At 35.4% G+C, this 15,221-nt stretch overlaps 2 protein-coding genes across 3 annotated transcripts; one reads left to right on the plus strand and one right to left on the minus strand.

The window, feature by feature from the left end:
* Window positions 1-135: 135 nt before the first annotated feature.
* On the minus strand, window positions 136-9,026 carry LOC128892169 (uncharacterized). 2 transcript variants are annotated; one of them, XM_054152348.1, is made up of 6 exons: window positions 8,833-9,026; window positions 8,513-8,745; window positions 8,191-8,243; window positions 7,330-7,410; window positions 7,013-7,233; window positions 136-6,186 (listed from the first exon to the last, which is right to left on the minus strand). In XM_054152348.1, exons 2-6 carry the CDS (start codon window positions 8,588-8,590, stop codon window positions 4,946-4,948), a joined length of 1,674 nt encoding a protein of 557 aa, XP_054008323.1. In that variant the 5' UTR covers window positions 8,591-8,745; window positions 8,833-9,026; the 3' UTR covers window positions 136-4,945. The 2 variants fall into 2 exon arrangements, with proteins under 2 accessions (XP_054008323.1, XP_054008324.1); XM_054152349.1 differs by lacking the exon at window positions 8,191-8,243 and having other exon boundaries at window positions 8,833-9,023.
* A 2,964-nt stretch (window positions 9,027-11,990) lies between these two features.
* On the plus strand, window positions 11,991-14,631 carry LOC128892170 (homocysteine-responsive endoplasmic reticulum-resident ubiquitin-like domain member 2 protein). Its single transcript, XM_054152350.1, has 4 exons — window positions 11,991-12,423; window positions 12,832-13,217; window positions 13,428-13,763; window positions 13,843-14,631. The coding sequence occupies exons 1-4, from the start codon at window positions 12,289-12,291 to the stop codon at window positions 14,120-14,122; spliced, it is 1,137 nt and encodes a 378-aa protein (XP_054008325.1). The 5' UTR covers window positions 11,991-12,288; the 3' UTR covers window positions 14,123-14,631.
* The last annotated feature ends 590 nt before the right edge of the window (window positions 14,632-15,221 follow it).

Here is a 15,221-nt window from a genome sequence, read left to right on the forward strand (position 1 = left end):
ACTTATTCAATGACCAATTGCAATCAAGCCAAACTCTACGAGATATGTAATGGCAGAGAATAGGTTAATTCCCAAATGATAAAAAGAACTACGAGAAGCAACGAAGATCAAACTTTACAACTTCATTGTACAACCTCGCGTGAATAAATATTTCGTCTTTATTTCAGAGAGACACCCTTCCTTCGCTCGTTAGGTACAATATATCTTACAGTATGGTAATACGAATATGATTGCGCGTTACGGTGAGAGGATCATTCGGACTAAGTTATCGTTAAAGCTATGTAACACGCAGACACTACGCACGCACACAAAATATAGTGGTATTCCTGAATCTATAGAAGACTCCCATATGGATCCGGAGCATCGCTCGTTATTTGCATTTTACGCGTTAATATTTATTCAGACGGACAGTCAAAACGGCCCGTCCCCTTTTAGGATCGGTTACAAAAAATAATTGTGTATGCGTGTGTATGTGTATACACACACAATCTGTATATACATAAACATAAAAGAATGATACATCTCTCTCTCTCTATATATATATATGTATCATTCTTTGTTTCTTCTGTTAAGCTAAACAACACATTGGCTGCGAGATCGAGTTGCCTTCACGAGGTCGACCGACTCGTTCTACTCGATATTAATTTATCTAACGGACACGTTATTGGCACGTACGCTGTTTCTTTGGACCGCTGTTACTATCGAAAACCAAGTCAGAAACTCACAAACGCGACGGCACGCCGATTCTCGCGCCTCGACCACGTTCGTGCTGCGAAAAGTAATGCTTGATGACGCCCATTCAAAGACGAGCAAAAGTCACATTTAGAAAGACTGAACAGCTGACTGAGCATCATTTCTTAAGCAATTTTAGAATTTGAATTATAAAATTAAATATTTCATAATGGGCCGTTTAACCGTTCGATCACTGCTCAAATTGTGCAATTCATGACGTCATGAATAAATTGTTTGCTTGGTGCTTTTATTATTAGGGGTACAAATTGATCCTGTGCATTTATACTCAATCATTTATAACTCTAGCTTAAGTAGAAATATTCACTCGTCGTGTTACTTTGAAATACGTATCGACCTTTGATGTTCTTCGCCTGATCTGCATTGCAATGAATGTATGCATTGTATAACTTGAGTCTTAACCTGTTGACTATTACAACGTACGTATATATGCCATACAATTCCGCTTATTACTATTATTTTAACAGATTACAAGTGTAATTGATAATTATAACAATTGTTAAAGAATAACAATAAGCATGATCTTATGGCTCGTCGATCTTATATCTTCGTGTATGTAGGTAACTCTGCAGTGGCCATCAGGTTGAGACTTAATCTATCTATTTAAAGTAAAGGTATAAATGATTGAATATAAGAGCACAGAATCAATTCGAATCAAATTTTGCTCCTCTCTGTTCGCGTTATTGAACTTTTATCAAGGTCGAATCGCAACTGTCTGCGTGAATGACTAGGTACTTCATTTCCTTTTCGACAGCATCAACCGAGTCCAGTCGCGTGATACTTGGACATCGTGACGTAGAAACGATCTGGAAAACGACGAAGACACGAGAGATAAAGGAAGATGCGTTTGCAAGCTGTCGTGACCCGTAAATCGATTAGAACAGGGATGGGAAACCTGCGGCCTGAAGACCGCATGCGGCATTGTCAACTGATCAATTGTGCATCTTCATCATTTAGATGGTATATTCTCATTGAAACTAACATTAAACAATCGTTAATTTTTAAGCAGAATATCACAAGTAACTTGGAAATAATATTAACTTGTTTTTTGTTTCTTAATACAATATCACGTTTCAGGATAAATTCGTATCTTATTTTGAAAAATTAATAACTATTAGTGTAAATTATAACGATATTTTCAGTCGTCGTATTCGTAATGTAGTTTGTATTATGTATAATATGAAACAATCAGTATATCGAATTGTCTTCCTAGTTTGCTTTTGGTTCTTGTTCTTAATTAAAAATGATTTTGCTTTTCCATAATGTACTTTTCACTCTCAGTCGTTAACATAAAAACTATGATTATGCAATAGTTATATATCTAGTATGTTAATATAGTTTCCATATTTCTTAATGCCCATTATACTAAATAGTTTAAACAATTGAAGATATCATTACAACTTACAGTAATTAATAAATGTTCTCTTTGTTTCCATCTTTTTTTTTTTTTTTTAATAGAAATAACAATAACTTATGTATATTATTGCAAAAGATATGTTTTCGTTTTATTTTATTTATTATTCTAAAGTCTGATATAATTTTATCCTGAAGATAAAATTTCAACTTACCATACGAACTCGGTATGCGGATTAAAACTAAACTTGCTTTTCTCTTCATTATAAAGTTGAAAATTATATATTTATAAAATGTAAAAACAATTAATCTATAATGCAAAGATTCAAACCGTAATATCTTTACATAACATTAATACTCCAATATGAAACGAAATTAAAATTGAAACGTTGTAAACCATACTAGCGTAAATCATGTTTTATTCATTTTGAGAAATCCTTTTCTTCAATGAAAGGATTAATATCTTTTTTAGTTTAACTTACACCACTATGACTTTCATTCCATTCAATGAAGCTGTGTAACTATTGGCTGTTTCATAAAAACTATTGGTTTCACGAGTAGATGTATTTTTGATTCTGTTAAATATTTAAAACCCTAGACAATTGTCAGCTTTTTCATGACATCCGACCTTCCAATGCCAAGATTCCCCACCCCTGGATTAGAACGCAATTGCAACCCCAAACTCCACTTTTTCCTGTCACTTTCACACCTCGTTTCATACAACTTCTTATCTTACACAGTTACCCCTCCCCCCTCCGCACGCTATAATCCGTAAACAAACTAGAGACTCTTTCGTAAATTACATATCTTAAAATTAAGTACGTCAATGGTGGCTTGCTGCGCTTCAAAGGAGTTAACTTTTTTTTTATAAATATCGAGATTGCATTAACGTGCAAACACGGAGAACGTAGAACGGTGGTCGATGAAACTGAAAGCGGAGCGGCACGATCATCCTCCCCCTTGGAGGAGGGAAGACCGATTTATTCAGCATCGTCGAACACCGAGTCGATGCTTCTCGTTATAGAAAATCACGACGCGCGCAAAAACGGTCGAGTACGGTAGAATCTCACCTATTAATTAGAATATTTTATATTAAAAAGTTCCTGTGGCTCGTAAAGTTAGTACGACAATGTGCGAAGATTAGAAAAAGGTGCGCTATAACGAGTTTAATCGGCGTTTTACCGATATTAAATGTAGGACGATGAAAACGTACGGCGTCAATCGACGGTTTTGTGCGTAACCGGAGTTAGTCGAGCCCATTCATTTAAACAAGGGACACTGTGTTAACGTAATTGTGACGAACTGGTTGTTTTTCGACCAAAGATTTCTGGCAGTATCGGTGTGCGAGAGAACGATGCACGATAAGTCACAGAAGTATATTGCTGACATCAAACTTGTATCTACATGTAGGATAAAGTATTATTTAGATCCTTATAGATAAACTTATACATCGTATTAAACTTTCAACTGATATACACTTCTCGTGAAATAACACAATTATAGACATAGAATTTCTAAAATAGTTTGGAAAGTTTCATTACATCGAAACATGACACAATTCACTGTAAAAATGTTGATTATGATTAGTATCCACTGTAGAAATATAAATACTGATTGATTGTTGGTTCTTGTATAGTTTACTTAAATTCGATTTTCTTTTTTTTTTTTTTTAATATAGTGTATATTTTTATCGATACGGACAATGTAATATTTCCTCTAAGAGGCGGAAGAAATACTTCTGTGGCTCACTGTAAATACCTACGAAATCACGCGCGTTGATAAACGAAACCCCGCTTATATGATTCATTGTCGGTAGATCGATCGATTATTAATAATCGCGAGAAATGAAAAAAAAAAGGAAGGTTAAGTGTTCCCATTGACGTTCCTCGATTAAAAGTACGAGAAAAGTATTGCATTGAATGCCTAAACGCGTTAAACTATTGGTTCCATGTTTGCGCGACGCGCGCGCCGTCCAAGATGACAAGCATGCGCCGAATAGAAGGACATTGGAATATTATTATTACCATGAATGCATGAAATAAAGCAATTACACTCTAATCAGTAATAAATGTAACCAGTCGCCAAAAAAATGTGTTATTTGTGCAATCCACAAAATATTGTAACAATAAATTAAAAGCAAATGTTATACATAATATATAATACTATATTTCACTGTTTTGAAAACAAGACTCGACGCATACACGAGCTAATTTGGCGACTGTGTTCAGACTTTTCCAAGTGTTCCTGACGATGTTCAAATGCTACACGTAACCTCTTTATAAAATGCTGATCGAATTCTTTTTGGGCGAAAAAATTCTTTTAAGCATTGAAAAATTGTATAGAACACGTATACATATAAGCAGCAATTCCATAATAACGATTACTTAAATAACTCGGTTAAAACTTTAACTGTTTAACTAATAAATACGGTAGGAAACCGGACCCCTAAGAAAGGCATAGCATCCCGACATCGCCAGAAATTCTTAAGACGGATGCTTTCATCGTTGATTACATACAATGGCTTGATTTCACACATCGACGATAGCGTTAACACGGCAGGAAAAAGGACTCGCCTCGAGGACAGTGTAGACAGACAACTGTGAAGGGTAGACTGGGTCAAGAAGCATATAGGTACACAACTTCGAAGGACTCTTAAAAAAATAATACTGCGCTCGTTTCGTTACATCGAATGCGGGATGGAACGTTCTCGACGCGACGACAGATTCAACCTAACAATTATGCGTCACGTGATACATACAAGTATATACGCGGGAAATCGTATGGTGACACGTATAAGAATAAGCGCTGCGCGTTGACAGTATTCGCTCGGCGGCACCGGCGCTCAGTCCAATGATTTCGATCTGTCTAATCTATGGTTACTTTCAAGGTCAGAATTTGTACTGGCATTCGTGAGACGGGAACGACGCTCCTCCTCCGCGTTCTCGACGTTCTCCGTCGAAGACGACGCGCCGTCGAAAACGAAAGACTCTAATATCACATTGCTGGATGGATTTGATTGAAAAGAACTCACGCTAGCGTTTGCCGTGTCTTCTAAAGGACTCGCGTCACGGGACGCGTTGGTGATTGCTTTCGCTGGCTCTGTGTTAATAAGACCCTCGCAGGAGCGAGGCAAAGTTTTCGAGAAAGCCCTCTCAACGGAATATTCCTCGCATTTCGCGTTACCGGCATACTTGCCGGTCGCTTTTAAAGACCCCCCATAGACTCGTCGGCTCCTCGAGAATTCGGATTCGAAATCATCCGACGAGTTCACGGTAGATTTGGAATCGTTCACGCAACTCCCGTCCGTTTCTTGAATCGAGAAAAACCCTGACGCGGAGTCCGTTGCGATTCGGCGGTGCTCACCCCAGCTTTCTTCGACCCTTTCGCTGGTATTCTTCTCCTCTTTACCGTGGACCTTGGAGATCGATCGATCGTTCGTCTCCCAGAGGCTCTGCTCTCTGCTGCTACCCGCCGTACAATCGATATTAACCATCATATACCTATCCACCCTCGGTGCCTCGAAACTCTGATTCTCCGGGTCCGAAGTGTCCGACGACTTGTCCATCGAATACGGAGCGTAGTACGTCGAGGCGCCTTGATAACCACGACTGAATCCGTCCTCAGGAACGAAGGGTTGCTCCTGGTAGTCGAAAGGAACACACACGTTCTGCCTGATCGGTCCGTCCGCGACGCAGTACGGGAAACGCGTGAACGGGCCAGCTTCCGGGTTATCGAGCTGCCGCGGGCTAACATTCCCGTTCTGATATTGCGTGCTTTGGTCCAGACCTCCGTTCAGTCTCGTGGAAGGATTACATCCGTACGAAAAACATTGCGGCACGCTCGAATTCGGTAGAATGCTCGGTGATTGCGCGTTCGTCCGCGCATTCGAGGATTCCGGCGAGGCGGGATTCGATATCTTACCGCGTGTTTGGGCTATCACAGTTTCGTAACTCGGGGGCGGACCATACAATTGATAGTACGGACAGTTGGCGTCGTTCAATACAACGCTCATGTTCTGGTAGTGTGTCGTCGACGTGGTCGCGTTGCCGTTGTACGCTGGCACTGCTCCGTTCCTTTGAGGACCTGTGAATATAAAGCGTTATTTTAGTCAGGTCTTCAAATTTACATGGCATACGGAATAGGCTATTAATACATGATTAATAATTAATTTGGACTATAATGGTAGTTAACACTAAAACTACCGAAAATCAACAGATACCTATCGTAATAGTTAATAATTGAGTGACTTTAGAAAGAAATTGGCTCATTGTCAGATTGACCGACTTGGTAGTTTCAGTGTTAGTGTTAAATTATATTACTTTTATTACAAATCGACTGACCGAACATCAGAACGGTGCTGAGCAGGTCTTGACGTGGCAGCTACTAATGGAAAGTAAATACTTTCACATTTCTTATTGTATCATCATTAAAGATCGTATATATAAATAAAAATAGAAACACCGATCCATTGATAATAGTTTTACAAATGTATAACGAAAAAATAAAAAAAAAATTGTATTGCGATAGTAGTTGCCATACCGTTACATGGTTGCCACATGCTTTCCCTGTCGAATGGTTTACGCGTGGCTGAATCTAGGCTCAAAATAGAATTCGGTTCCAACCCTCCATTCACAGCATCTGACCGTCCCAATTTTGTAGTATTAAGCCAAGGATTACTATATCGTACAACTTCCAGAACATAGCAGTGATTTGGATGATTTTTGAAAATCATCGTCAATTACCAATGTGGCACGCACGATACAAAATTTTGCGTTAAATCTAATCGACTCAACGAATGACAGTGAATGGAGTACGATGAAATGAAATTCAGGTGGTCTAAACATTCGAGTGGCAGTATAGAGACGCGATCGAACGGATTGCAAGCGGTCCATCGTCAGGATATACTAGCCTTTCCACATACGATGCAGCAACACGGTATTCCTCGCCGAATCGTAAGTGATGCGAGCTCTCTGAACTTGACAAGTCGGCCCCCGAAGAGAACTTTGAGCTCGAGGGTTGGAAGCTCTAGTCGGAATGGCCGATGCGGCCGCTCTGTACCTTCCTTGCAACCAATATCGATACCACCAACCGCCACCAGAGCATACCAGGAACATGATTATAACCAGTATCCTGTAAACGAGAATTCACGATAAATTTTACATAGACAATAATTAAAAAAAAATATATGACAAGCAATATTTCGGAGATAGTTCATTGTGTACCTACCAGTAATACCATAAATGATGGAAATGCAGTCCAGGTGATACACAACAGCCAATACCACAACAATATTCTGTTCTAGAACACCTAGAATGGAAAATTGTATAATTACCTAGTTAGTTTTGATCTGCTTATTTTTAATAATCGTCATACATATTTGTTTGTTTTTGTTATTTTACGTATAAAGATAAATGTTTGTAATCTTCTGTTCCGCTAACGGAACGGAATTCACAAATATAGAGGGTGTCTCGTCTCAGATTAAAGTTTAAAATATCTTTTGTTGATAATTCGACGACAGCTCGAAAGAAGAAGTGCTTGTGACTGAAGGGGCATGTAACATAATTACTTTAGTTCCAAGGTTACTGTATCGGACATTTCAAGGCCACTTAAGCTTTCTTCGTTGCAAGCTTTGCGCTTTTTTCGATATAGACAGAGAGGTGACACGATGTAACGATTTCGATCGCATGATGCAGCACACGTTTCGTTTGCAAATTCTTCATTCAATTATAAAGGATGTAATACGCCTCGATTCATCTTCCTAACTCTTTATATTTGTTACAAAACGATATAAATTTCATGAAAAAAAAAAAAAAAAAGAAAGAAAGAAAGCTTGAGCTGCCTTAAAATTACGAAAGTTACGGCGCGAAAAATACAGCGATTTTTCGAATGGATCCTTTCTCAAACTTTGTTCGTATTGACGTAAAACAATGGAAATATTTACAATCTCAGTCTTAGAAGATGATGCACTCTGTAATAAAGAAAAAAAAACTTGTATCGAGCATCCTTAACATTGACGTCGCTAGTCCGCGATACAACACTCGGATCCTTACTTTATAAAATATACATATTTACATATGGAAAACTCACTCATAGTACTTTATTTCTCCAGGCATTTCAGAGGCACAATATTTTGCTTCTGCCTAAAAGAAGTTATTGTTTTAAATCGTTTAGTAAACCTATGATACGATCAAAAAGAAAACAAAATTGAAAGTGTATAAATGGTGAACAACGAAAATCGAATCGCAATGACATCGATCGTATTCGCAAACACCGAAAATACAACACTCGAAAGAAACGAAGAATTGAAGAAATGAGTTTAAGAAACAAGCAATCATTGACACTTTGTTGGACGTTTCAAAATAAATGATAGCCAAAGTAAAGTTGCCGGAGGGAAAAGTGAGCAACTCACGTATATCAAGCACTTTGACGTTCCGACGAATATCGCCAGCTTTTTCTTCGCGTTCCGCGCCATCTTCTTTATAAACATTCACACTTTCGGTCTTAACGAGAAAAACCAAGACGTTCTGACAGAATGTTTTGACATAATCACCATTTCGCTCCGACTGTCATGTGCACACAACATTGCACACCACTTATTGATTTCAATTTCGGAACTTCACAATGACGTCATCAACTGTAAGGCTACCAACATAAACCAGCCATTAGATTGGCACGCGTGGAATATCGCTTCGTTTGATTGAACTTCAAAGTCATGTTGAATTTACTTACTGTTGCATATTACTTATACATCTATATTGCGTTCAACTTAACAAAGGAATATATTAAAGTTTAAGAGGAAAATCTTTGGCGGGTTCACCTTTGCACGGTAGAGATTTTCTAACGACTACATACACATAGTCATGTCTCAACCGACCGGTAGAGCCATTGACGTCACAAAGCATTACAAGAACAATATGGCGGCCGTCATAGAGATTAACGTAAATACGTGTAATTACAAAACGTTCGTCGTCATTTCATACTTTACCGACCGTAATAATATTTTTCATTTTGACAACATTAGTACTATTCGATCTTTATTTTATCTATTAGAATCATTTTGGATTAATATTTATATAACGATGAAAGCATAAAAAGTTATTTTAATAGTGGGTAACAAAGATTGTCCTAGCAAAAATCCTATTAATAGGCTACCAGTCGGTAAAGCATCTGTATTTAATCATTAACTACGTTAAAGAATTGTTATTATGGGAGAACAGCAGTCAATAACTGTTGCGTTAAAGAATATTATAGTAGTAAAAATAGAAATGATTAAAAGATAATATATTGTCTCAAAAGTTTTTTTCTGAAAAAGTCCAAGTTGATTTGAAAACAAATAGTTATTACAGTAGACTAGATTATAAGAAGTCTAAAACCAGAAGAAAATTACGGAGAATTACTCATCGAATCAATTAATCTGCGATCGGTAATAAAGAATGAAAAGACGTCGATATCGTATTCTTCTTGTTCTGTCTTTTTTCCACACCGCCATCTAGTAACGCAATACTGTATTACCACACAACTAGCCTTCTTAACACGTTACCGACTGATAGCCAGGGGACACAATCAATAATGTTTTTTATCTTGGTAACATTAGTATTATCCAATATTTATTTTATTTATTAGAAACGATTTTTATTACTATTTATGTAATATTTCATAATTCATGTAATGATGGAAGCCTAAATTTCCTATGTTTAAATGAAATCACGTGATTGTAACAGAACCGAAACAAAAGGAACTATTCGTTGAAGAAATAAAGACAAACTAGAAATCTAATCTAGGAAGGTAATATTAGGAAAATTGTTTTCAAATCAGCAATATTATTTAATCATTCACAATTATTACAAACCAAGATTTACATCATTGTAAAATATATTTCTCTTTTACTAGTATACAGTTCTATAGTTTGCAGATATATCATTGCCGAAAACCAATAATGAGATATCATGAAATACACTGCTTAGAGCAAAATTTTATGATACACTTAAGAAAAATTCATCCATAATGCAATATTATTTATTTAAAGTATTAGAAAATATCCCATTATTGGATTCTCAGGAATAGTGGAATGTAATAATGCAAAAATGGTAACTGTAAGAAAATCATTATTTCTGTATAAATGTATTATGAATAGTATCCACTGTATTAGACTATATAAAATGCACCTACATGCTTTTTACAAAAATTTTCAAATCTTGAAACACATCTTTGTTGCTTTTCAATAAGAATACATTTGACCATTTTGCAATGCGATAAAGACGATGCAGATAAAACAGTTCCATTGTTCAACTTTGTTATTGGTATAATACAAAGTATCGACTAACAAAGTCACAAACAACCTTTATTATAGAGAAACCTTTGTTGCATCTACTCGTATAATACAATCTTTTGTTGCTGAATCCTGATTTACCATAGAACCTGACTTACTGTCTCCCTGTGTAGACATGAAAGTATAGCTAATTTTTAAATATTTTTTGAAGAATGGAGCATACATCCGTCGAGTGCTGCAGTAAAAACAAAGACAGCAGAATGCCAATGCAGTCAATATTCCAAAGGTGATAACCCTATTAACATGTATCAGTAATACTATTTAAATGCTGGAATTTATTACTCTATAATAAAAAAGATATTACACATACGTTAAAAGTAGTGAATCAAAATTTGTCTCCTTGCAGCAAACATTATCTCCGCAGCAATACTCTCCAGACGTACAGGAGCCCCAGATGCAATAATGTACAGAATTCTAAACAAGAATTAATATTTCAATGTATTTGCAAATTGAAAATATTTATAAATGCTATCTTTCTTCTAATGCAACACTCAGCAATAAACATAAGTATTTGAATTACCATTGAAAAAATATAAAATAATCGAAACAATAGTTTCACATAACAATTAATGACAACTGGTGGGCCAAGCGCAGATGCGGGGAAGTGGAACTGTCTGACAGATTGTGGATTGTGTTACACGCGATTGCGCACAATGAACACGTAAAAAGTACTAGTCGACAACCAATTGAACTGATAAAGACGTGAGCCAATCATAGCAACAAAAGTCATGTGTTCTGTGAGCGTCAAAGCAAGATTGTAGTGTTATAAAACAAAGAATCGTATTAATTATACATATATGAAAAATAAAGAATAATTAATTAAAAGATATCAGTGGCGCTATCTTACTGTAAATGTTGGAACTAGTTTCACTATAAACTTGGGCCTTTTCCCACCGATGGCGCCATTAACCGAGTCGGTGTGGGGATTTTTCCCTAGGCTTGGTCAGGTTGGTGCTACTGTCGCGTCGGCGCGGGGTTTTTTCAGAGATTGGTGAGCGTGCGACGTTCGAGCGTGCAACTGTTTTAGACCAGAGACGCTTCATTTTACGAGCCGTTACGTGCGAAGTTAATATCTGCAAAACTAGTATTATTATAGTATTAAATAAATCAAACAAGTTTCAGAAGTTATACGTCTATCACGCATACTATCATTAGTAAACCAATCCCCACATCTGGTGACCCCGATGTGATCTCTGGAAAAACCCCACGCCGACGCGACAGTAGCGCCAACCTGACCAGGCCTAGGGGAAAGTCCCCACATCGATACTAATGGCCCGTGGCCAGGGGCCAGGGGGACCAAGCACGGTTGTGGGGAAGTGAAACCATGACAACTGGTAGATATTGTCAAAACATAACTACGAACTATATATATATTCTATCTATATAACAAAAACACAAGCTTCGTTTTCAACAAATCACATTTATCCCTAACCAATAGTTTTACTATGGATTGCGATGTCAGCATAAGTGTAGAATAAACGAAGAAAACATATTTGAAAATCGGATTTTATCGAACCATAAATAAATTGCAATCTACGACCAATGATAACTCGCCAAATATATGATTCCATTTAGTGACGCTTACAAAAATATATCAGCGATTAAATGCCCGTTCATGTTTCATACAAGTGCTATATCAGCAATGAGTGTCTGTAATCGGTGTCCAAATAAATGATACATAGAAGAGTTTGTGCAAATTAATAGGTCGACTTAATAAATACGGCAACGTATTGTTAAATCTCAGGTCACACAAATATCAACGTGCCTCGGTAGCATTGTTAATTAACACTGTTCGTACAATTGACAGTAGAAGACCAGCTGATCGCCAGAAACGCAGAAGCAAAAGTTTCCTGACAATGGAAGAAGCTGCCGTAAAATTAATAATAAAAGCGCCAAATCAGCAAATTAAAGATCAAGTTGTGGAATGTGATATCGGATGGACCATTGGCCGATTAAAAGAATATTTGTCGGAAGTTTATCCTAGTAAACCAGTGAGTTTCGTTGCTTTTATTTATGAGCTCGACTGTGTGAAATTTTGTGAAAGCTGTAATCTCGATTCTAGGTGAAAGTAAAATGTATTAGTAATTGAAGGAACCATAAATCTGGACAATTTTCGTGTTTTAAGTATTTTCGAAAAAATATATTTTACAACATTAACTTTTTTCATAATTGAACTTTAATCACTGCTAATTGTATGTGTTATCACACTTCTTTTTGTTCACGACCAGATATGTTTGTTTTTAATTTGTATGGATTAAATTCATTTATTCATTCCTAATTCACAAAACTATAGAATAACAATAAATTTACAAATAATATTTAAAGATCACACAAAAATACAGGTTTGTATAGTTGTAATAAAAGAATGGATTGTATTTCTAATTAATATATATTTTTAGGAAAGAGCTAGTCAAAAACTTATATATTCAGGACAACTATTAAATGATTCCACGTGTTTGAAAGATGTTTTGAGACAATACGATGGACAAGAAGATCGAGCTTATACGGTCCATTTAGTTTGTGCTTCACAGAAAACAACTACAAATAGAATGACATCTGAGCAAGACTCGGAACCTACAGATCATCAAAGAGTCACATTGGCACAAATAAGATTAATAATTGGAAATGATGCACAAAATCAGGGTCAAGATATTAATAATGCTGTCATACAACAGTCTCCTACTCAGCTATATTCTACGCAACAATATTTTGATCCACGAAATAGTCAACAAATTGCTTGGATGCAACAAGCATATACACACTATTTTACACAGTATATGCAACTGTAAGTGATATTCTCATTGTAATTCTCCAAATTTGTTTCTCATTAATGATAAGAGGTTTAAAATTAAACAAAGAATTGTTTCAAGATAAAATTTTAGTATGAGATTTTCAGCATCTGTTACCTGTAAAATTGAAAATCCACCAGCTAAATTATAAATCTCGATTACAAAAGATTAGCAGTCACCTAATATAATACTGTGTTTTGTTATAGAATGGCAGCACAAGGAATTCAAGTACGAACTAGCATTCCATATGTTCAGCAAATGAATATCAATACAAATGATAGTGTTCAAAATCTACATATGAATACTACAAATAATAATAATAACAATAATAATGTAGGTGATGAGCAGCAACAACCTGCTGCTCAAGATGCTGATATTAATGGTGGAAACAATGGTGCTGCAGAAGATGGTGCATTTGATAGAGATTGGCTAGATTTCTTTTATATGCTATCCAGAATTATTGTTCTCTTCAGTATAGTATATTTTTATTCGTCCCCACTAAGATTTCTCATTGTTATATTTCTTGGATTTGTAATGTATCTGTAAGTTTTCATACATATATATTTTTTATTAATGGATTTTACAGTATAAAAAGAAATTAATAAGTTAAATGCTTTGTAGATATCAGATTGGTTTCTTCCGAGGTCATCCTATTCCATTATTTGATAACGACCGAGTAGACAGAGTAGATAATAATAATCAAGCATGGCAAAATGAAGCTGTCGGCCCTCAACCTATGCAGCAGCAACAAAATGGTCAGTTACCAGCTGTACAAGCAGAGGCAAGAACAAACGCAAATGAAGAACACGAAGAAGAAAGGCCTGGTGCACTAGCTTTCACTTGGACATTCTTTAGCACATTTTTTGCTTCACTTATTCCAGACCAACCAAATGTTATCTAATTTTATCGAGTGTCAGTTCATTGCACTCAGTCTTGTTTAAAAGTTAATTTTCTTTCTTGTTAAAAAGTTTAAACCCGATGAGGTGGTCTCTTTCGGCATATAAATTGATTAATTATTAGGAAGAATCAATCATTCTAAAAATAACTTCTGCAAAACATTGTTTTGTAGAAGTTTGATGGACTTTCAAGTATATGAATCTTGTATACACTAATACGTATAATATAGGTACATACATATATTAAATACATATATATGCATAAAGTAAATAACATTTTTATAAACATTTCCATTAATATTTGTAAATTTTTTAATATTACTTTATTCATTCATAGAGACTTCCTCGGGGTTCGTAAACATATTACACTTGCAATCAATGATTATTCCATTGAAGGTGATTGTTAGCTTCAATTTTACAAGGGATTATTAAAAATCATCCCACAATGTTTAGAATTTGTTGATAATAAACTTTCTGTTTTTGTAGTTATAAAAAAAATACAATAAGAAAAATATATACTGTGTATATAAATTAAATTATTGTAGAGCTTTTAAGCTACTTATAAATATAAAAACTGAAAAGATTAATAGTAAGATTTAAAGCTTGCCAATGTTTATTTATAAAGATTATTCCAGCAATAAGTACGTCATATAATGTTTATTTCTGTGATTTTTAATGCAGGTGAATTATCAAATGCACCTTGTACAATGTATTAAATATTTAAGCCTTGCTTGAATGTGTACCTCGTGGATAAAATAATATATTAAGTAAAGATGTTCTTAAACTATAGAATTTCTGTAATTTCTTAAATAGTGGTAAAAGCATCGTTAATAGATCATATACACCAAAAGTCCACGAACTTTTTTCCACAAAGTGTTGAATAGTAAATAAATATTTTAGGCTTTGCAGACCAACAGGTAAAATTGAGATAATGTATACTTATATGTAAGATATGAAAAACAAAATTCACATAATTATTTTATTAACAAAAAAACACAGAATATAATATAATTTATGTTACTAGTTAATGTAAATATAATTTTTAAGAAGTTAGCATGAAAAATGGAATTTTTTCTTATGAGACAATTACGTTTAATTGGGGTT

The sequence above is a fragment of the Hylaeus anthracinus genome, unplaced genomic scaffold (assembly GCF_026225885.1).
Source record: "Hylaeus anthracinus isolate JK02 unplaced genomic scaffold, UHH_iyHylAnth1.0_haploid 12002, whole genome shotgun sequence".
NCBI classification, from domain to species: domain Eukaryota; kingdom Metazoa; phylum Arthropoda; class Insecta; order Hymenoptera; family Colletidae; genus Hylaeus; species Hylaeus anthracinus.

What these genes read in the sequence shown, in the direction of transcription:
- LOC128892169 (XM_054152348.1), bottom strand. Translation starts at nt 8,590, where the DNA reads ATGTTTATAAAGAAGATGGCGCGGAACGCGAAGAAAAAGCTGGCGATA. An exon ending in CGTCAAAGTGCTTGATATAC is followed by an intron (nt 8,244 to 8,512) that starts GTGAGTTGCTCA and finishes AACTTCTTTTAG; the next exon opens with GCAGAAGCAAAATATTGTGC. An exon ending in CATCATTTATGGTATTACTG is followed by an intron (nt 7,234 to 7,329) that starts GTAGGTACACAA and finishes TCTCGTTTACAG; the next exon opens with GATACTGGTTATAATCATGT.
- LOC128892170 (XM_054152350.1), top strand. Translation starts at nt 12,289, where the DNA reads ATGGAAGAAGCTGCCGTAAAATTAATAATAAAAGCGCCAAATCAGCAA. An exon ending in AAGTTTATCCTAGTAAACCA is followed by an intron (nt 12,424 to 12,831) that starts GTGAGTTTCGTT and finishes ATATATTTTTAG; the next exon opens with GAAAGAGCTAGTCAAAAACT. An exon ending in TTTACACAGTATATGCAACT is followed by an intron (nt 13,218 to 13,427) that starts GTAAGTGATATT and finishes GTTTTGTTATAG; the next exon opens with AATGGCAGCACAAGGAATTC.